This window comes from Sprattus sprattus, assembly GCF_963457725.1.
Source record: "Sprattus sprattus genome assembly, chromosome: 7".
In the NCBI taxonomy this organism is placed as follows: Eukaryota; Metazoa; Chordata; class Actinopteri; order Clupeiformes; family Clupeidae; genus Sprattus; species Sprattus sprattus.
This window is the reverse complement of record NC_137926.1, coordinates 35486397-35508208: the sequence shown is the minus strand read 5'-3', so window position 1 is coordinate 35508208 and position 21812 is coordinate 35486397. Positions and strand designations below refer to the sequence as shown.

General features: G+C 44.1%; 2 protein-coding genes across 2 annotated transcripts in view; one reads left to right on the top strand and one right to left on the bottom strand.

Moving 5' to 3' along the window:
* Window positions 1–654: 654 nt before the first annotated feature.
* On the bottom strand, window positions 655–18343 carry slc41a2a (solute carrier family 41 member 2a; the record flags this gene model as incomplete). Its single annotated transcript, XM_080841824.1, has 10 exons — window positions 655–894; window positions 1390–1538; window positions 2760–2891; window positions 5226–5305; window positions 5653–5800; window positions 5895–6041; window positions 17173–17317; window positions 17433–17504; window positions 17862–17969; window positions 18053–18343. 10 exons carry the CDS (start codon window positions 18341–18343, stop codon window positions 709–711), a joined length of 1458 nt encoding a protein of 485 aa, XP_080697950.1. The 3' UTR covers window positions 655–708.
* Window positions 18344–19396: 1053 nt separating this feature from the next.
* Window positions 19397–21812, top strand: part of washc4 (WASH complex subunit 4) — a 29659-nt gene continuing 27243 nt past the window's right edge. Inside the window, exons 1-2 of the mRNA XM_080842691.1 lie at window positions 19397–19513; window positions 20130–20269. Coding sequence (XP_080698817.1) covers window positions 19453–19513; window positions 20130–20269 — 201 coding nt within the window. The 5' untranslated portion in view covers window positions 19397–19452. The remainder of the gene's footprint in view (window positions 19514–20129; window positions 20270–21812) is intronic.

Sequence of the window (21812 nt, the reverse complement as noted above, 5' to 3'; positions counted from 1 at the left end):
TATCATATTACCTGCTTTGTGGGTAAAAAAACCCAAACATCCAATTTAATAAATACATTTTCACTTTATTTTCCTATTTTATAGTATTGCTTAAATGGAACAATCAAATTCATGCTAAATCATTCAGATATCGCCAGCCCTGCCACTTGATAAGGGATACAGCAGTAATTCTTCTAACCATCCAATTGTGGTACAAATGGTATTTCATTTAAATAAAGGAAATGAAAATATGCAATGTGGATAGAAGATGATCTTGGTTTATGACATTGGCACATTTTCTAAAACAACCATAAAAATCCTTGAGGGTCAATAGCCTTGGTAAGTGGAAGCAGAGGAGAATGTATATGCAGAGAAATGGTGAGCGTGGAGATTTATGTAAAAGATGTGTGTGTATGGCTGACCACTTCAGCACAATTAAATATTTGCATTTCAACACATAAACACACAATAATTCAATATTACTTCCAGGACACACACGATCTTGACAACAAAACCCTATGACAAATATGCTTTTCCAAAACCACTGATATTTGCTTGTGTTTTGTTCAAATACAAAGTCCTAAAACCTGAAGTATATCACCTAAGTAAGGTTGAAAACACAAAAGGCATTACATTCAAATACAGTATAGATAATAGAGTACAAATCCTGCTCGCTGTTTGCTGTGTGCAATTGCAAAAAATTTATCTTCCACTTCACAAGCAGTCATCTCAGTCTCCCACGTCACTTCCCTTTTCCACAACGATGAACAGGAGGTGAAAACTTAAAGCTAAGAAAGCAGTCCCTAAGAGGTCTCCCAAAGCTGTTAGATAGGGAATGGAACATGTATCTGGGTCTCTTCCGATCCGCCACAGACAGTGCACCATCCAGTCAGCTATAGACAACAGTAGAAGCACCTGATGGAGATAATGTTTTTTAGCATTTTTAGAACAGAACTGTACATAACATGGAATAGGGACAAACAACCAATACATAAAAAATCTACATAAAAACAGAATTCTTGCTCAATGTTCACCACCATGGTCAGCCTATCGAATAGGTAATTTTATTTTAACTAGTGTTTTTCAGCCCATCGAATGGGTAAGTCTATTTAAACTAGTGTTTTTTTCAGCAGCATCTCATGTCCAGCCTGCTTAATACTTGCTAACTGACCCACCACTAGAGGAGCTGTGCGGAGTGGCACACCCATCCATGGCAGCATGGTGAGCAACCCACCAAACTAAACTTGTGGAGGGTTCTCACTGAGATGTACTCTTAATGTAAGAGTGATCATTACTCTCTTTGACTGCACCACTAAGGAGACTACACAAAAGCCATGTGTGCTGTAATACCCTTAAATGACTAAAACATCTAGAGAGCACCTTGCAACAGTCATTATGATGTAGACCCACCTGCACAAAAGCAGCTGTCAATAAGAACACTATGAAGATGGGTGTCAGGATGGCCTGGTCATTTTGGATGAGGTGGATGAAATAAATGAAGATCAGGTGACCAGGGATGACCAACAGCAGAAGCAGTTGAGCAGACCGCTGGTTGGGCCCTTTAAGAAAAACACATAAAATACATACTTCATCCAGGATAGGCTGACCGGCTCTGCTGAAAGGTTGTTTTTGTTGATAAAGGGGAATTAAGACGGATTGAGTGGATTCAAGACGGATTTAGGCCGAATCTCGATTCTTCCCCTTGCCCCTTTTGCTTTGTCTTTGTCTTGTCTTAACCCTAGCACTTGCAAGTGTAAGGGCCAAGGGCTGAAAACTTTTCCCTATGAAATGAGACGCCACTCGGTTTCGGGTACGTCATGCGTGACTGTATGAGCTATGAAACTAGCGATTTAAAAAAAGTTTAAATGAAGAACATGGTTGCAAATATATATGTATACAACTGTGTAGAGCACGAAACAAGACTGTCGTCATTTTTTAATTAATTATAAGCCAAAAATACTTACATGTAGTGTATGTCGCATCTAGCTAGCAAGCTACCATATAAGCCAATGGAGTGGTGGTATAAGCGCTAATTGTACCCTAAAACTACCGTTTGAAAGCTTCAGTTAAGACCTACAATACTATGCATCGTTCGTGTAGCACATTTCAGATCAAACCGAGTCATTATAAACATATAAAAAGTTGTGTAGATAGCTTTATTCACGTAAAATATTCCTCGCTTCAAGCAGCCATGTTTTTTTGAAAATTCCCGAGCTGGTTTCGCTGTGTGCTCTGGGATAGCCCTTGGAGGAGCAAGTAAGCTCTCCGATAATCTTAATTTTAAGGGGTATAAAGCCCTCAATCTTATCCCTTAATCTTGATCAAATTGGGTATTGAGACACCACTAGCTCTCACATGAACGCGGAAATTTAAGGGTAAGGGGGAAGATAAGGGGTAAGGGGAAGTATTGAGATTGGGCCTAATACTGTATCACTTTTAAGCATTATGATGCTCTTTCTGTCCAAACTAAATGTTTTTTTTTTTAGAGAGAGATTTATGTATATGAAAAATAACAGATACCAGATCCTTGCTTAAAGAAACCCTAATAGAAACCATCACATAAATGTCAATGGTTTCAGTGGTTAAGAACACTGTCCTAACTGCAAGCGACCAGTGTCACAGCATATTGCATATTCCACATTGCATATTGATATATGTTCCAATGAAATGTCCTGACATTTTTGGCAACTCATACAGCAGTTGACATTCTAAACTGCCAAGCAAAATATCTTAACCTCAATAACCATACTCAAATAATATTATAGTGGTAAGATTGCTACCTTTGCCACAAAAGGTTTGGCAAGGGCAGTGGTAGCCTCTAGCCACTGTGGGCAGGACTCCGAGGACTGAATGAAAGTGCAGATAGGTTGCAATGCGACTGGACTGAATTGCAACAAGATTCCCTCCAATACCTTGATGAGAGGACAGGAAGGAGGAGACAGAGATGGATAATAATATTTAGTTATATTATTCAGGGATACAAAAACATACTGCAGTATAGTGCTGGCCTGGCACGGCCATATTACATTCAATTATTATACGGCTCTTCAGAATGTTCCAAAAAGTACCGTTGATTTGACTGGGCCATCCCTACGTCATAGGTCACATTAATTCCTGCTAACATACTGCTGCGAAAAGATAATGACCGCTGTCATTGGCAACGGGTTTTGTACTTCTAATTCACATCTTTCATATCATTCCGCCAGAAGTCCAGTCATTTTAACGCAACAGTAGACAGTAATTTGAAGTCAGCAAGTAATGGGTTGCTATGCAGCACCTGAAACTTCAAAGTTCTATTTGCTTGAAGAACTATTTATTTCTAAACGGGACTCATGAAACGGCAACTAAATCATTAAAAAGAGGTATGTTGGAGGAATTTCTTCTATCGTTTTTGGCAAGTAACCGTATAATAAGCGGGATAATGTAATGTCCGTCGGTGCACGTCGGGGTGTTGTTCGCCCCGTCGGTAATTATTTTTGGAGAATGACCTCCGGACAATACATTATCCCTTACTTAATTTATTCTGGTTTGGAAACATTCTATTGGATTGTAATTGAGCAAGGTTGCTAAAGTACTAATTAAAATAATATTAAAATCATTGGATCTTTGAGTCAGTAAAACTTACTGACTCTCAGATGGGAGCCAACATCCTTTTCCTAAGGAAAAGCCTACCCATATGGAAAATTCATATGTGTGTTTTTATATAGTATAAACTATAACAGTGTACTAGCACACATAATTATGGCACCTTTCATATACAGTAACATAGGAAAAAAGTTATGTTTTATATATGACCTACCTTGCGTATTGGACGGCATTATGCCATATTAGTTTAAAATGTATGTAGGCTCTTTGCCACAGATTTATTATTATGCACAGAATGTGATTTAGATGTTTTATTCACACATTTCCATATGGGTGTGTTTTTCTGCTGAAATTTCCATTACCTGATCCAATCATTTAGGATAAAATGCATCCCCTGCTCTTTGCCAGCAGCAAGAATGCTTAGTTGCAGTTTACAAGGAAACTCAAAAAGACATTTCCCCCAGTGTTTTTAGTTTCCGTCTAACAAATGGATCACACTGGTCCTAAGTGTTGTATGCTTGTTTGTCTATATCACCTGTCTTGTTCCAGTCTATAAATCTCCTGGATAACCAGTGTATACATCAGTTACTGGAAGTTCTAGTAGTAATCTCCTGGGTAACCAGTGTATACATCAGTTACTGGAAGTTCTAGAAGGAGTACCACCATGACCAAGAGCAAATCTGTGCTAGCTCTTCTTTCAGAGTACCAGCTTCGCGCCCCAGACATTGCCCTTCAAAAGGCCAGGAAGACCTGTGGGGAGGTAGACAGATCCCAGGGCAGAAGTGTACCACATTCAAAAGTGGTGGCAGTGGCACATTCCCTCAAAGACAAGGTTTAGAGCTGGATATCCATTTGGCTTGAGTGTGGACCTGATCCACAAAGCCAAACTCAGAATGCCCCAGTCCTGTTGCTCAAGTCTCAAGAATCTTGGAGAAAAGGTTTTAAGTACATCATCATCTTACATCATACAAGAAAATGGGGTTTCGAACTTTAAACAAGCATGCCACACAGATGCCAAAATACTGAAAAACGGGATTTTGTTCTGATGAATGCGCTCTCTACCTGTTTTCAACCCCCAGTAAGTAAAGTAAGAGTCACATGTGCATAGCCATGAAAAAAAATCAACCATATGGACAAGAACAGTAAAGTTCTTTTCAGGGCTTGACTGAATGACTGGAGGATTCTGTCAGCATTGGCTGCTGAATGCATTGATTCTTCCGGGGAGATTTAATTTCAGGTGAATTTATGTGGAGAATGTATTTTTTGTAAAGAAAAATAATATTAAAAAAATATGTGACAAAATATCCCTTGAGGGCAGTATGTCAGAGTCACTAAGCATTAGGGGTGTGTGACTCTCATGAAAAAGACTATCTGACTCGTATCTTGATACATGGGCGTGATGTAATACAAGAATGCATGCAGGCTTTGGACAATGACAGGCTGTCATTGCTCTGACTGAGATCTAATGCAACAGGTCAGCGAGTGTTTTGCGTAGCAACTTAACGGAGAGACAAACGCTAGTGAACCGGTTCATAACTTTTAAATCGGGCAAAGACCGGTTCATGAAATATTGCAGGGCCAGCATTTGGATATTCCTGTGGCAATATTTGATATTGCCATGGCATGTTTGTTTAGTCATACCCATTAGGCCTTAACATTACCATTGATGACAGGACTGTATACCACTATTCCCTCAAGGTTTGGGTTTGACACTGTTCTATTCAGAATAAGTCCACCCATGCTGTAGGAAAGATCAAAGGCAATGTTGGGGTATGGGGCTCACTGACAAATTATTTTTATAAAACATAATTAGATACTGACAGGCAATTCAAACATAATATTAATCTAAAATAAAATGATCACATTCTTACTACAGATAAACCATATAAAACAGCACATGGCTCAAATATCCTACATGTGTGCGACTCAAATATCACTGATAATAATAATAATTAATTTTATTTGTAGTGCACTCTACATTCAAAAAGAAACTCAGAGTGCATAGCAACAATTCATTTGGATGATGGGAGTATACTGGTTTTAATCCCTCAGTTTACTCTGCTTACACAGAAAATGTGAATGACTGACCTGCTGATAAACATAGCAGTGATGATTGGTTCCCAGCCAGTATAAAGCAGTTTTCGACTCTCTGGGTGTTGAAACGATGCTACCACCCAAGCTGGGGTCAGGCATAGCAAAGTTATACAAAGTAGATAGGAGACATAGGGGTGCGAGTCTATAACACAGAGAGAGAGGAGAAAAGACAGCCATTGAGAGAGAGCATCATTCAAATACCACCTTTTTCTAAATCTTTCTCTCATTCCTCTTACCAATGCAGACATACAGCCCTTGACCAACAAATGCTAAGATCATTAAGGTGAGTAGGTCTCCAAAGCTTGCTGCAATTGGTGTGGCTACATTGTCAGGGTTGATGCCCATCTTCTTGGCCCCAAGAATGACTCCGACCATGAGGATGCCTGTTGGACAATCAGAGTCAGGTATGGGCCATACCGTATGGGACAGTGGATGATACACTGGATGATACAGTGCTCGGGTAGAACTTAGGTTTTCAGATGACCATGACGTGACATGGAGAAGAACAGTAAAAAAAACCTTGAACTACTTTACAGCTGTGCAAATGTAATAAATTGATTGCCAACCTAAAGAAACACAGAATTGGGAATTCAACAAGCTGTGGAATACTTTAATAGGATAACAATATCAGAACAGGTAGTACTGGACACATAAGGGAGGAAGTCCAGCATCTCTGATATTCTTTAATCCCAGCTCAGTATTGATGTTTCCATAGTCTAGGTCACAGGTGTTAGTCAGTACGTTTACATGATGGCATAAACCCGATTTCGGCTAAAGCCCGGCTTCTCTATCCATGGGGTTTAGCTGCTTTATCTCACGGTAAATGGCAGTGACAAATCCAGATCTTGGCCACGTCAGTTCAAATCAAATGTGGAATGTTTACAAGCGGGCATCAGCTACCGTTGATTATACAGTAAATACGTTGTGAAATGAAACAAAAACATATCACAGTTAAAGTTGTATTAGTATTGATTGTATCACATCGATATGAATGGCTGACATGACTCAAGTGGTGGAAAAGTAATATGAAAATATTTGTTCAGTGAATTAGCGCATTCTGTCCAAAACAGTCGCAGTCAACGTTTTTCTAATGTCAACACATTGGTATAGACTACCACATAACTATCATCTGAAATATCCCGGTGTGTCGCAACAAACCTTTGATCTAAACAGAATAATCAGCATGGAAAGGGAATAGATCAGAGCAGTATCTTTTATCGTGTTTGACACATACATTTACATTACGTTTCAGTATTTGAAAGTGAATGAGAGAGCACAAGAACATCGAGTGTTGTGGAGACTCTGATTTTCTGGTTAGAAATGTTTAAAAGCCGCTGTGGTGCATCTGATTAAAATGCCTTAGAATGATGTTCAATCCCACTTGATGTTTATAAATAACTTGAAATGAATGGAATGAATAAAGGGTGTGTTTGTGTGTGTCTGTATGTGTGTTTAGGTTATATTTGCGTGTGTGATTAGGTTATGTAAATGTATGTGTGTCTGGTTCTGCAAAGAAACAATACAAAAGAGATACTTAGCAATCATACCTATATGCATCTCACAATATAAAGCTAGTCACAACCTCACAATAATAATAGCATTACTCAACAAGTTTGTCATATAACTAAAATGACACAACTACCCACATTATTTACTTACTCTATTAAATTCTAGCTGCTAAACAGCACAGGTTACACTAAACATGTCACTAATTCGCTAACGAAGATTAGATACACATTTATAACGTAACCGCGACCAGCATTAATTAAATATGCACCCGCGATCATGCAACGCATTTAAACATCAATGCCCTGTATGACAAACACAGACTGATAGCAGAATAAACTAAACATAACAAAAAGGAACAGTAAAGATACTTACAGGTATCTGAACGCACAAAATTTAAACGCTAATCTTTAAACTGTAACTTATGCCTTAACCCCATCTGCATCTCCAGTCCACTGCTCTACTATTCCCGCCACTGGGTACCATCAGTGCAAGCATCCCCCTGACTCCACTCTGATTGGATGCACAAGTAAAGCCATGGAGGGTGCATGCACTAAAGGAATGACCCAGCAGCAGCGAATGGGCTGTTCATGTGAACAGTCTTAGGGCAAATCATCAGTCCTTTGCAACAGCCGCCCCCAAAGTTGGTCCCCCAAGTTTGCCCTCATCAGAAGGGCTGGATGATTCCGAGTCAATTTCCGGGATGGCGGGAAAGGTGATGAGGCGGGCAACTGGTCTGAGGTAGTGTCTGTCCTTCACCTTGACCACCGCTGATCTGATACAACTGTCGACTCCAGGGTTCACCTTGGTTACTCGGCCCACAGGCCAGAGTGCTCTGGGTAGGAGATGATCCATCACCATGACGATGTCATCAGGTTGCAGGGCTGGCGTGTCCCTATGCCACTTTGAGTGGGTTTGGAGAGCGGGAAGGTAATGCCTGATAAAATGCATCCAGAACTGGTCTGCAAGGATCTGTGAGTGCTTCCACCATCTCCGACTTAGAAGCTCTGACTCTTTATAAACTGTTTGGGGCAGTGATGGGTCCAGCCGCCCCATCAACAACAGATTTGGGGTTACTGGATCTGGATCAGCCACATCACTGGACACATATCCCAGTGGCCTGGAATTGAGTATGCCTTCCACCTCAATCAGAACTGTTCGCAACACCTCTTCTTGAACTGTAAGGGGGTGCACAGTGGCATACAGGGCCGCCTTTACCGACCTGACTTCTCTCCCCCAAATGCCCCCAAATTGAGGTGCATTAGGAGGGTTGAATTTAAAGCTTATCTAGTGCACAGATAACTCCTCCTTCAGACCAGGATGCAATGCCTGAAAAGCTTCCCGGAGCTTTCTCACTCCACCTTTGAAATTTGTACCCTGGTCAGATAACAATTCTGATGGTTTCCCTCTTCTCGCAATGAATCTGCGCAGGGCCATCAAAAATGAATCAGTGTCCAGGTTTTACAGGATATCTAAATGCACTGCGTGTGTCGTCAGACACTTGAACAGTATCCCCCATCTTTTTTCATTGCGACGTCTAATCTTGATGGTGAACGGCCCAAAACAGTCCACTCCTGTGGAGAAGAAGGGGGGCTTGAACAGGCGGAGCCTTGCTTGGGGAAGGTCTGCCATTTTGGGCACCAATGGCTTGGCTCTCCACCGCTTGCAGTCCGGGCAGGAATGTTGATGCCGTTTAACGGCCTCTCGTCCATGTAAGATCCAAAACCTCCTCCGGATTTCTGCAAAGAGGCGCTCGGAACCTGGATGCCGCAGGTCTTTATCCACATCATGGATGAGAAGTTTTGTGACTTTGTGAGCTGGATCTAAGACAACAGGATGGATAGATTCTGCGTCCATGTGTTCGCTGTGGCAAAGGCGTCCTCCAACTCTGAATAACCTGGTGGCTTGGTCGTACTCAGGGGCAAGAGTAATCAGCCTGCTAGTGGTAGTAACTGGCCTGCCAGCAGCTAGGTACACCTGCGAGCTGCGGAAGATGAAGACGGCTGGGCGTGTCCTTGAAAGGCGGCTCAAGGCCTCTGGACTGACTGTTCACAAACAAGCTTACAGGGAACACAGGAGGGCATATGCAGATGCTCTGAGGGATGCACGGTCCAAGTATTACTTTACCATCATCAACAACAGCCCTGGTAACTCCAAACAACTTTTCTCCACTATAAATCACCTTCTCAAACCCCCTTCACCATCCTTTTCCGAGGTCACTGAAGAGAGGTGCAACATGCCCATGACTTTCTTCCGACAAAAAGTTGAGAACATCCACTCACACCTCTCCACCACTTCTGCCCTGCCTCTCACAACCGCAACTCACTGTTAAAGTCTGTCCCGCCCCTCTGCTTTTTCTCTGATGTCACGCAGGAAGAGGTGGAGGCCATCATCATAAACTGGCCTTCCGTGAACATCAAAGGGCCTACTCCAACTTACTTAAAGATGCTCACAGTTCTATTCCAACTTAATTAATAAAAACCCTGGCAACTCTAAACAGCTTTTTACCACCATAAATCATCTCCTGAAGCCACAACCATCCTCTTCAACTGAGGCTACAGAGGAGCAATGCAACAGCTTCATTGACTTTTTCAGATCCAAGGTCAACAACATTCGCTCTCAGATGTCAAGCTCCCCGGCTCTGCTTCCCTATGACACCAACGCCTCATCTGCGAGTGTGCTGTCTCCTCTACATCTCGCTGAGGTTGGGGAGAGCCATGTTGAAGAAATCCTCAGAAAAATGAGATCGTGTACCTGTACCCTGGACCCTATTCCCACTGCTCTGCTCAAGTCACACATCCCCACTCTCAGTCCTTTCATCACCAAAATCGTTAACCTTTCCCTTCAGTCTGGCTGTGTCCCACCTGCCCTCAAGGTTGCTGTCATCCGTCCCCTTCTTAAGAAGCCCACCCTGGACCCGGTGGTTCTAGCCAACTACAGGCCTATCTCAAACCTTGCCTTCCTGTCCAAGGTGTTAGAGAAGGTAGTTGCTTCTCAACTTCAGGACCACCTCAAACACAACAACTTGTTTGAAAAATTTCAATCAGGATTTCGTTCAGCCCACAGCACTGAAACAGCTTTGCTCAGGGTGACAAATGACCTGCTGATGACAGCCGATGCAGGATCACCCTCACTCCTCATCCTCCTGGACCTGACTGCTGCATTTGACACAGTGGACCACACTATCCTGCTAGAGCGCCTCCACACCACCATTGGACTATCAGACTCTGCACTCAAGTGGTTTCAGTCCTACCTTTCTGGCAGAACTGAATATGTCTCACTGGGAAGTTGCAAGTCCAGACAGCTCCCTGTCTCCTGTGGTGTTCCGCAAGGGTCGGTCCTCGGCCCCATCCTCTTCATTATGTACATGCTCCCCCTCGGACGCGTCATCAGCAGACATGGGATGTCTTTCCACTGTTATGCTGATGACACACAGCTTTATATCAAAACTGCCCCAAGCCCCACTGCAGCCATGTCATCTCTCAACACCTGTCTTGGGGAGATAAAGGCATGGATGAGCAACAACTTTCTCCAGCTTAATAGTAGCAAAACTGAAGCCCTTCTTGTTGGTACCCCACACCAGGTTCAGTCATCCTCCTTGACTCATCTCACCTTCGACAGCCAGGTCATCCCCCTCTCCTCCACAGTCACTAATCTCGGAGTTAGGTTTGACTCTCACCTGAACTTTAATGATCATATAAAACACCTGTGCAAAACCTCTTTTTATCATCTAAGAAACATCTCCAAACTCCGCCCCACTTTAACCCTATCAGATGCAGAGAAGCTTGTCCACGCCTTTATCTCCTCAAGACTGGACTATTGTAATTCACTCTTCTATGGGGTCACTGGCAAGAACATCCAGAAGCTGCAATACATCCAAAACAGCGCTGCCAGGATTCTGATGAAGGTCCGGAAATATGAGCACATAACACCAATATTACACTCACTACACTGGCTCCCTGTCTCTTTCCGGATAGACTACAAAGTCCTTATAATCACCCATACATGCATAAATGGACATGCACCTCCCTACCTGCAAGAATTAATTACTTCCCAAACCTCCACCTGCACCCTCAGGTCTTCAAACAGCTTGCTCCTCCGCATCCCCAAAACCAAGCGTCGCACCATGGGCGACCGGGCCTGTTGCTCGGCAGCGCCACATTTATGGAACAGCCTCCCTGACCACCTAAGGGCAACGCAGACGCTGGATTCCTTTAAAGCTGGACTTAAGACTTTTTTATTCAGGAAGGCATTTCTGGCCTTGTGTTGAATCTTTTCTGTTATGCTTATGTTAATATTTAAATTTGTTTTTAATTTTATTGTATTATTATAGTTATTTTCTAATATGTAGGCACTCTGAGATTCCTTTGATTGAAAAGTGCTTTAAAAAAAAAATGAAAAAAAAAAAAAAATGAATCATCAGAAAAATTAAGCTGTCCACCTGTGCCTTGGAACCTTTCCCTTCAACCCTGTTGAAAACCAACATCTCTGCCATCTCTCCACTCATCACCAGGATCATTAACCTCTCCCTCCTGGCCGGCCATATCCCAAACTCATTAAAAACTGCTGTCATCAGACCACTGCTAAAAAAAACCTCTCTGGATCCTGAAGTCCTCTCCAACTGCAGGCCCATCTCCAATCTTCATTTCCTGTCAAAGGTTCTGGAAAAAACAGTTGCAGCACAACTCAAAGATCACCTCAAACTAAATAACCTTTTTGAGAAGTTGCAGTCAGGTTTTCGTACCGGCCATAGTACAGAGACAGCCTTGGTCAGGGTCACCAATGACCTCCTGATGGCAGCAGACACTGGCTCCCCATCTCTCCTCATCCTCCTGGACCTAACAGCTGCTTTTGACACAGTGGATCACAACATCCTTCTCCACCGCCTGCAATACACCATTGGGCTCTCAGACAATGTACTAAACTGGTTCACCTCTTACCTAACCGACAGAACTGAGCACGTCGCCTTGGGCAGTGCAAAATCTTACAACCACAACGTCACCTGCGGCGTCCCTCAAGGCTCTGTGCTGGGCCCCACCCTCTTCTCCCTCTACCTGCTCCCCCTGGGCAATGTCATCAGCAAGCATGGGATTTCCTACCATTGCTATGCTGATGACACACAGCTCTACATAAGGACAACACCCACTTCTGCTGCACCTGTGCCAACATCCACTCTGACCACCTGCTTGGAGGAGATTGAGGCGTGGATGAAGGTAAACTTCCTACAGCTGAACAGTTCAAAAACGGAAGCCATACTAGTCAGCACACCACATCAGCTCCGCTCTTCCACCATCATTAGCCTTACCTTCTCTGGCCAAAACATCTCTCTTTCCAAATCAGTTACCAACCTGGGTGTTAAAATGGATGCTGAATTGACCTATGACACCCACATCAAACACCTCTGCAAGGTTTCATTCATCACCTCAGGAACATTGCCAAACTCCGTCCATCACTCACCCTGGCAGATGCAGAGAAGCTTGTCCACGCCTTTGTCTCCTCCAGACTGGACTACTGTAACGCACTCCTCATTGGGATCCCTGGCAAGAGCATACAGAGACTGCAATATATCCAGAACAGCGCTGCCAGGATCCTGATGAGGGTGCGTAAACACGACCACACCACCCCCACCCTGAAAGCACTTCACTGGCTCCCAGTCCCACTTAGAATAGAGTTCAAGGTCTCCCTCCTCACCCACAAATGCCTATACGGACATGCTCCCCCCTACCTCAGGGAACTCCTCTCCCCCCAGACCTCCTCAGGCTTCCTCCGTTCTGCATCCGCAAACACCCTTCAAGCCACCAGAACCAAGCTCTGCACCATGGGTGACTGGGCTTTCTCCTCTGTTGCCCCAAGGCTGTGGAATGCCCTCCCTGACCATCTCAGGGCCCCACAGTCTACTGACGTTTAAAAAAAAGGCCTAAATACTTTAGCTTTCTGCTAATCAATGTTCATTGTTGTTTTATATGTATATGTAGCACTTTGAGATTTGTATAATGTAAAGTGCAATACAAATAAAATGTATTATTATTATTATTATTAGGTGGGTGTAGTCTTCTGCAAAGCTATCCTGCTGAGCTTGTCGCATGACATCCAACTCTATTTCTCTGTAGTCCTCAGCAGTTGAACCACTTTTGCTGGCGGCCGCCCCATGGCTGGAAAGTGCAATGGCATGCACCATGTCTCTTAATGAGGAGAACTGTTCTGGATCTGGAAGGGAGGCGTGTGCCACTGTTGTGGCATAGCTGCAGAAAGTGGGCTTACACACTTCAGCCTCTTCCTCCACTTCACCCACAGCTGGCTTTGTGGGCCAGAACTCCGGTGGTTGTAATAGGAATGCTGGTCCATCTTTCCATCGGCCATCTACAGCGATCTCCAGCAGGGTTTTACCTCTCGTGATGTCATCCGCGGGCACTGCACGAAAAGCAAGATTATCGGGCCCGTATACGCTGTGATACAGCCGCGAATGATCACCATTCCTGGCTGATCGCGGACATTCCCCCGAAATATCCGTCTGCCGCATACGAACGGAAATTCCCCGGAAGGAACCTGCGAGGGGAGGGGGGCCGATTTGTTTAGCATTCTCACCTCCCGCTGACAGAGGTGCGAAATGCTCTTATTACCATATTGACTGTCAGCAGTCTAGCCACACACACCCTGCTGCAGCCATTGTTTGAAAACGACACGGAATTGAATTAAAACTTCTTGTGATGAGATGACATTCTGTCTATAGGTCAGCTTTCAACTGACAAAACGTATCCCCTCCCATTTACAGCTATTGCCCCATAAAAACGAAATTAAAATGTACACGATAATAATTTAATTAATATTCTGTCTTTAGGGTTTTGCGCCAGGGTTATCACATTTCTTGATTTGCCTTCCGTTTTCAGAGTTCTGTCTTTAGGGTTTTGATTTCGGGGATATCACGATTCTTGCTTTGCCTTTCATTTTCAGAGTTCGAGGGTTGCAATGTACTTTCGAGGCTGTTCCACTCATATTCCGGAGCTTCCTCTCTGTAATGTTCTTGAGATTCACTTTTGGCTTGTAATTATACAGAGTCGGGCTTACTCTGATATTGAGATAGTCATTTCGCAACTTGAGAAATGTTTGCCACTCGTAAATATCAAACCTGTGACTTCTCAGGTAGATTTTACGCGAGCTGTGCGAGATTTGAACCTGCGCTCTTCAGGTAAGTGGTATTGTGTACCTAATGGTGCTGTTTCTAACCGCTTGTTTTCAATCCAGGTCAATTCAATTAACATAACAAAACCTAGGCCTGGCCAAGGGGAAGGGGTGGGGGGGGCTTTCACACCAATGTGGGCTTCTACGGCAATACACAGGGTCGAAGACTGTCGTAAATCCCACATTTCATGCAGTGGGGGTTGCTGGCAGAATCCACATAATTCCAGCTGCTGGCATCCGTGAGTTCTTGGATCTCTGATACTCTAGTGCCAACGAACACTTTAAACCTGCAAGACTCTGACTGGATCAAGGTAAGCACGGTTGTGGAGTCTGTCCAGAGCTCAACACCCTGAGGAGGGTAAGTTCTTTCTGCAGTGGGTAAGAGTGTTCTGCCAAGCCTAGTTCATCTGCAGTAAATGCTCAACTGATCTTAAATATCCTGTGCGGCTGGCAGGCAGGAGAAATGGAGAATGACTCACATGACCCATGAACTTCCAGGCTGTTCTGCTCCATGGAGAATGCTGGTAGGACGGTTTGACTTAAAATCCCTACGTTTCTCCTTCTTTGTATCTCCATCCAATTTGTCACTCCCATTGAGAGTCTCAAACACAGTCTCCTGCATCTTCAGCTCGTACTCTAGCCACTCAGCAAAGTGCAGCAGAGTTGGGATGCGAGTGCGTTGAGGGTACAGGTACCTCTTAAATTCTGCTCTCATGTCCTGTGGGGGCTTCTGCAGCAATCTGGTAACATGTGACCCACAATGCAGCTCGATGTTGCCACTATCACCAAGCTGGTCAAGCATCCCCACGAGCGCCCTTGCTCGCAGTGCAAACTTCTTAAAGGCACCAGTGTCAATGGTGCGGATGTTTGGGGCTTCCATCAGTTTCTGCAATGCGTCTCAGAGCCAGCTGGTGTGGTTGCCCATAGTGTTCAGTGAGGGTCGCCATTGTATCTGAGTATGGCTGCCTTGAGTTGGTGTAGGAGTCGGCAATCAAGAGAGCCTCTTCAAACTTCAAATGGTCCACTAATATCTGATATTTAAAGCGCTCAGTTACATCAGCAGGCAACAAGTTTTCCAGTGCTATCTTTAGCCGGGCGAACTCTCTTGGGTCAGCTTTCGTGAAGTAGGGTATCTTGGGCTTTGGTCCAAGATACACACACTCTTGCTGATAACCTCTGAAGTCTTGTTGGACGGCCACTGACTCTCTGCTTGTGGCAGGGATGCTGAAGACAGAATTCCTTTCATAAACTTCATATGGCTCGCAGTACTCGGCTGTGGGCACTCCATCTCTATGTGGTGTTTTTCCCATCCTCTTCATGTGCTCTGTGAGCTCCTCCATCAGGTTACTGTGTGTAACTGCAACAGGTGCTGGCCTTGGCGCCACATACTCTGGTGGAGGTGGCGGTGGTGGGAAATAATCCTGCTCTTCCTTTGGCTGGCCATACTGATAACTGGAACGCTGTGGCAGTGGTGGTGGTGGCGGTGGCCAATCATCCTCCTCCTCCTTTAGCACACGATACTGCATACTTGAGTGCTGCAGCGGTGGTGGTGGTAGCAAAAAGCTTCTGTCCCTTGTGGGTGGCCTTGGTGGTGCAGAATGGTGCAACACTGGTCCTGGAGCGCTGGTGCTGAGCTGTCTCTGCATCTGTATGACTGTGTAGTGCAGTCTCTGGTTGTCCTCCGGGAGCTGCTTGATAGCATCCAATATGACTGATGTGGCCTCTGGTGCTGGTTCACTAGTTGGAGCAGGAGTGCTTTGATAATGTGGTCTGAATAGCGCAGGCTGACTTGGATTCCTTAATGCAGCACTGGCATCTTCAGCCCACTGCTGTATAGGCGATTTAGGGCAAGAGGGACCATCTCGGCTGACCTCTCCGCACCGTAATCTCTCTCCTGGGTTCCCACTAGATAAGGCACTGATTGAGCAGGTGGAGGGTGCTAATTGTAATTGGGGTGTGAGACAGTATAATCTACAAACCAGGCAGGAGATTCTGAATCGGGAGCTCTTGAATCGCGATACGAATGTGAATCGATTTTTTTTGCACACCCCTAGTGAACAGTCTTAGGGCAAATCATCAGTCCTTTGCAGCAGTGAGCGTCTAGCAGTGATTATCATAGACATATGATGCATCATGCATGTATATATGTCTATGGACGGGATCTCAACCATGCGCAAAAGACGTCATCTCCAGTTGTTATCTAGTTTCAAAAGTTACAAGCGCGCGTTGTCCGATTTACAACCAAATCTGATCCCTTATCTGGGGGTGTAAATCTGATTTCAGTCAGACACAGCATAGATTTGGGGAGTAACATGAAATGGATCTTCGATTTAAACCCGACAACGCCCGAAATCTGGACACATGTAACCGCAGTGACTAGAACCCTTTCCTAAACAACTGCTATTCTCCTACCTCACCTCTCCCTTTCTATCCCAATCTATAGAGGGCTGGTCTAGGCCAGATGGGTTCCCCCTTCTGAGCTGGGTTCTTCTCAGTTCCTTGCCACCGCATTTGTATTCTTGCTCTTGCTCGGACACTGTAAGTGCCTTTAGACAATATTAAATAAATAATTATTAATGGTGCAATTGGAACAAACATGTTTGGATTGAACTGAAATTACTGAAAGACAACTCCAGGCGTTTGCTCTATACTTAGATGAGTTTACATCATGGCTGCTGTGGCTAAAAGTGTACACCATTTCTTGTACCATATCTTAGATTTAGGTTCAATCATGTGAAGTCACGCGGCTTTCTGTGTCTTGAATTGTGTGCGAGTACTGAATCAGTGAGTTTGGCAGACAGGTGTCAGCAGTGAGTTGGGGAGACCTACCCTGTAAGAGGGAGGCAGTGAAGGCTGTCACCACACTGGAGCAGCACAGGACTGCTGCGTGGCTCAGTGTCAGCTCCTCGGTCAGAGCCCAGCCCAGGCCACAGGCAGCCAGAGCAGCCAGGAGGCCCAGCACCGTGGCCTGCACCTTGGAACAAAAGGAGGTGGTGCCACTGAAAGATCTGCCTTTATAGTAATGTGTTCATGTTTTGGAATCAAAATAACATTGCAGATTATATTGACAATGAGGAAAATTAGTTTACTTGCTTGAGTGCCAGATTTCCAATGATCAGGTTACGCTTTTCTGTTGAATTTTTAATCTTTCCAACATTAACCTGACAAAAAGTGCAGATGTATTATGTTACATACAGACATTGGATTAATCCCCCCAGTTTTCACTTTATTACCAGTGAAACTCATGCCCTCAGCCAAATCACAGCTGTGGGGACAACCTTTAACAACCATATTCTCCTCCCAGTCATATTGCTTACGTACACATTTACCATATCCTTGCTGGACTGTTTCCTTAACAAGTCTGTGTTAAGTTTCACAGAGGGGAGACAAGAGCATGTGATGCAAATGAAAGAATGTCACCAACAGATCCTGGCAGCCTAGTTTGTTTACGAGTGTGTATGTGTGTGTCTGAGTCTGTGTGTGTCTTTGTGTGTCTGAGTGTGTCTGAGTCTGCTCACAGCCGTAGACAGCCTCGAGGCCAAAGTCATCTCCAGGTTTCCTTTTAGGCCGAGAAGAGGAGGCACCAGAATGAAGATCTCTGTGATGTTCACAAACACATCCCAGTACTGTCAGACAAAGACAAACAGACAGACAGGTCCATTAATAGTCTACTCTCTCTACACTCTGAAACATGACTCACAGAACTCACCTGAATCACATCCAGCAACATTCCAGCTGACACAGTCCCAATCCCTGCAAGTAGGAAGGGCACCAGGATCTGGAGCAACATGACACGGACAGACTCATTGGGCATTCCATGAGGATGGGAGTGGTGCCCGTCCGTGTCATTATCCAAGTACAGTCTGTGCGAACGGCTGCTGCGTAGCAAAAGATCAGTCTCTTTGTAGTCTCTGATATCACGATCAGAGAGGCTAAGAGAACCCCCTGTGAGTTTCTCAAATGGGTCTTCATGTGCCCGTTCTAGTCCAGGATGAGCCATGGAGAACTGCTGTGCTCAATCTGTCTATCAGAAGGGTATACAAACGATCAAAGGCATCTCTCCATATCATTTAAACCATGCTTTGGGTTAACCTGGGATTTCATTACAAACACAAAACTGGAGGCTATCTGCCTACATTTGTTCAGGATTTGTAAATGTCTTCATTTGCATATGTTGGATGTTTATCTGAAACAAAAAGGAAGCACAGATTTATAAAGTTGTTCATTTATAGGCCTAAGTTAAGAAAAACAGCATTTACAACTACTTCAGTGAATAGTTATAAAGACATTGACTTAATAGGCTACCTTCGCAGTTTTAATGGTGGTGGGAAGAAATAAGGCCTATACAAAATGGTCTTCTATCACTGTGTTAATTACTAGGCTAGGATATCCAGGAACTTTCACAATGACTAACTCAAATGTAGCCAGTAGTTTTAGTCAGGTTTTTGTAAATATCATAAATGAAGCGAATTATGATCATGGCATCTGTCACACCTGGACACAAAGTTAGTCTGTCATATAGGTTATTACACACATGGCTTTTTTGAAAATGCAGTCTACACATTTGTATAACCGTTGAGTCTCAATCAGTCACACACAAAAATAGAGGAATATTGTTAGTGTACGAACTGAATGAAAGATCTCTGACCTGAAGGCATAGCGAAAAGCTGACAGTTGGTGGTCTTCTTCGCTTATTCCTCACGGGCGTAATGGCAACTCCTGGCAATTCAACACAACTTCAACTGAAGTCCCCGCCCAGATTTAGAAGTCCCCGCTCAGGCTTAGCTCTGATAGCCTATTCTCATATTCATGAGGTAACGCCTACCATTTACCATTTCTTAATGTAATCCACTCTAACTAATCAATGTTCTCACATAGATTGTTAAACAAATAATAATAACAATTTAAAGATGGGTGAGTATTTGTTTTTGCATTTTTGATTTGTCCAGTAGCTAATACTATTAGCAAAAACTACATTACCCACATGTCTTTCGTCATGGGTTAAATCATGGGACCGTCACGCCCTGTGATCACACCGTAGTGCATTCAGTGAGAGGTCGGTTTGTATGCATAGTTGGTTGTAGTTAGCCGATTGTGTCAAACAACACGATGGCCGTGGAGGCTATCTCCCCGGACTGGGAATTTGACCGTTTTGACGATGGTTCACAGAGTAAGTATCTATTGTGCAGTGACACCTGGCTATGATGTGGCAAATTCCCGATATTATATGCTAACTTGTCAGCTAGCATGGTAGCTAGTGGTCAGGTTGACAAGATAGCTATCGTTAGTTGGCACTGGGCAATTAAGTGTGAACTGGTGGCAAGCTTTCAGATGGCGACTTTTATATGCTGTACTCCGCAAACACTGGTTGCCGTGATCGGTTCGTGCAAGGTACTGGTTAAGCCGAGTCACGGTATTCAGTACGATAGAGCAGTTCTCCATTTGATAATGTTACGTGATGTTAACTGCCGATATTTCAAGACAATGATTACCATATCTCTTTAAAAAATAGTTTTCCAATTTTTGCGATATGCTGCTCGGAAGTTGCAGGTTGTGGTGATTCTTTAACAGAATTGTCACATAGTTTTGGGTCGGTTGAGGTTGTGAAAGCCAACACAGCATCGCATAGCAGTGATTTGAAAATGAGGCTATAGCCTCACACCACAAAGCAATTAGCGACACCATATAGGTTCTTTCGACAGAAAATATAACACTACAGTGTCAGTATGGGTACTGTAATTGCAGCACATTTTAACCAGCAGAACGGGCTCATCTTATGTTCACAGAAATACACACCGAAGTGCAGTTGAAGAATTATGGGAAGTTCCTGGAAGAATACACATCACAACTAAAGGGCATCGAGGAAGCCTTAGATGATACTATTGGGGATGTGTGGGACTTCACCTTGGACCCTATCGCACTGCAGGTATTGTGGCGTTCGTCTCCGAGACGAATAACAGGACTCGCTAGTCACTGTGTTTTAAAAATGAATGGCTCTTTATTCAGCACATGTGTAGCATTTCTTAAGTGCAATCAAAATGGTGACGGAGCGAACATGCGCGTATGGTTTTTATACTGAACGTAAACAATATCACGCATGACGTCACATGACTCCCCTCTTTTTTCAAGTATGAGTATGCATTACATTAACATAAACATAAACCCTCTTCGTTTAAATCTCCTGTTAATTGTTACTATTGAACCAAAAATCTCAAACACAGCAAACAAGATATTTTTTTTTTTTTAATATCTCTAACTAAGGTTGTGGGTAGACTACCACGATCCCTTGGACAGGGTTTATTCTGCCCTGTATGTCCTTCATCTCACTAGCTCTCATACCTTAGGTTTGGCTTTACAGTTCTACCAAACCTGGTGACAACTTGACCCGAGGACTTAGGTGTACTAGGGGGTTCAGTGGGAATGCTCTGGGTGTCGCCAAAGTCTGGTTCCTCTGGCCCCTCTTGGTCTTGTGGAGGAGAATCCGTCTTCAGAGGTGAGGACGGCTCTCGACTCACCAGTTGGATGGGGCGCCGGTTTCTCCTTGGAGTGTTGCCTTGCTCTGTCTCCATGGTGAAGGAGCGTGGCGTAGCCTCCTGGCGCTTCACAGTCGCGGTGGTTGTCCAGGCCTTTTCTCGATCAATCTTCAGCCTCACTTTATCACCGATGCTTAGTGACGGAAGAGGTTTGGTAGAGAACCTGCGGTTGTAGTACCTTTCATAGCACTTCTTAGCTTTTGCATAATTTCTTTTGATGGTTTCCAGGTCAGGCCACACTGGCAACAGGTTCTCTTTCAGGACTGGAAGTGTTGTGCGGATCTCACAACCCATCAACAGCCTGGCAGGGCTCTCTCTTGTTGGTTCTGTTGGTGTTGAACGGTAACTCAAAAGTGCCAAGTGGGGGTCATCCTGTTTCAAGATCCACTTTGCCGTCTTTACAGCATGTTCAGCCATGCCGTTCGATTGTGGAAAATGAGGACTTGAAGTCACATGTTGGATATCATACTCTGCTGCAAAGCATCTGAACTGTTCAGCTGTGAATTGTGGTCCGTTATCGGTCATGAACTCTTCTGGTGTTCCATAACGTACGAAGATGCTTTTCAGTTTTTGTATGACTGTTTCTGCGTTTGTCTTTGGTAGTTCTAGGATCTAGGGATGCAAATGATTAATCGACTTTAGATTAATTGTCGATTAAGAGGTTGCTCGATCAAAATGTATTAATCACGATTAATCGCTAGAGGGCGCTAGCGCGAGAGACCGGTTGAAAACGAAATGAAGCGAGCGAAAAGAAGTGCGGTGTGGGACCACTTCAACATTGTTAATTCAGGCAAAGAAGTCAAATGTTCGCTGTGTAATGCGGTATTGAAATACAATAGTTCCACTAGCTCACTCAGTTATCATTTGAACACCGTGCATGCTGCTGTCCTGCATGGCACCACCAGTTCGACTGGTCAATCTAAAATCACAGCTACA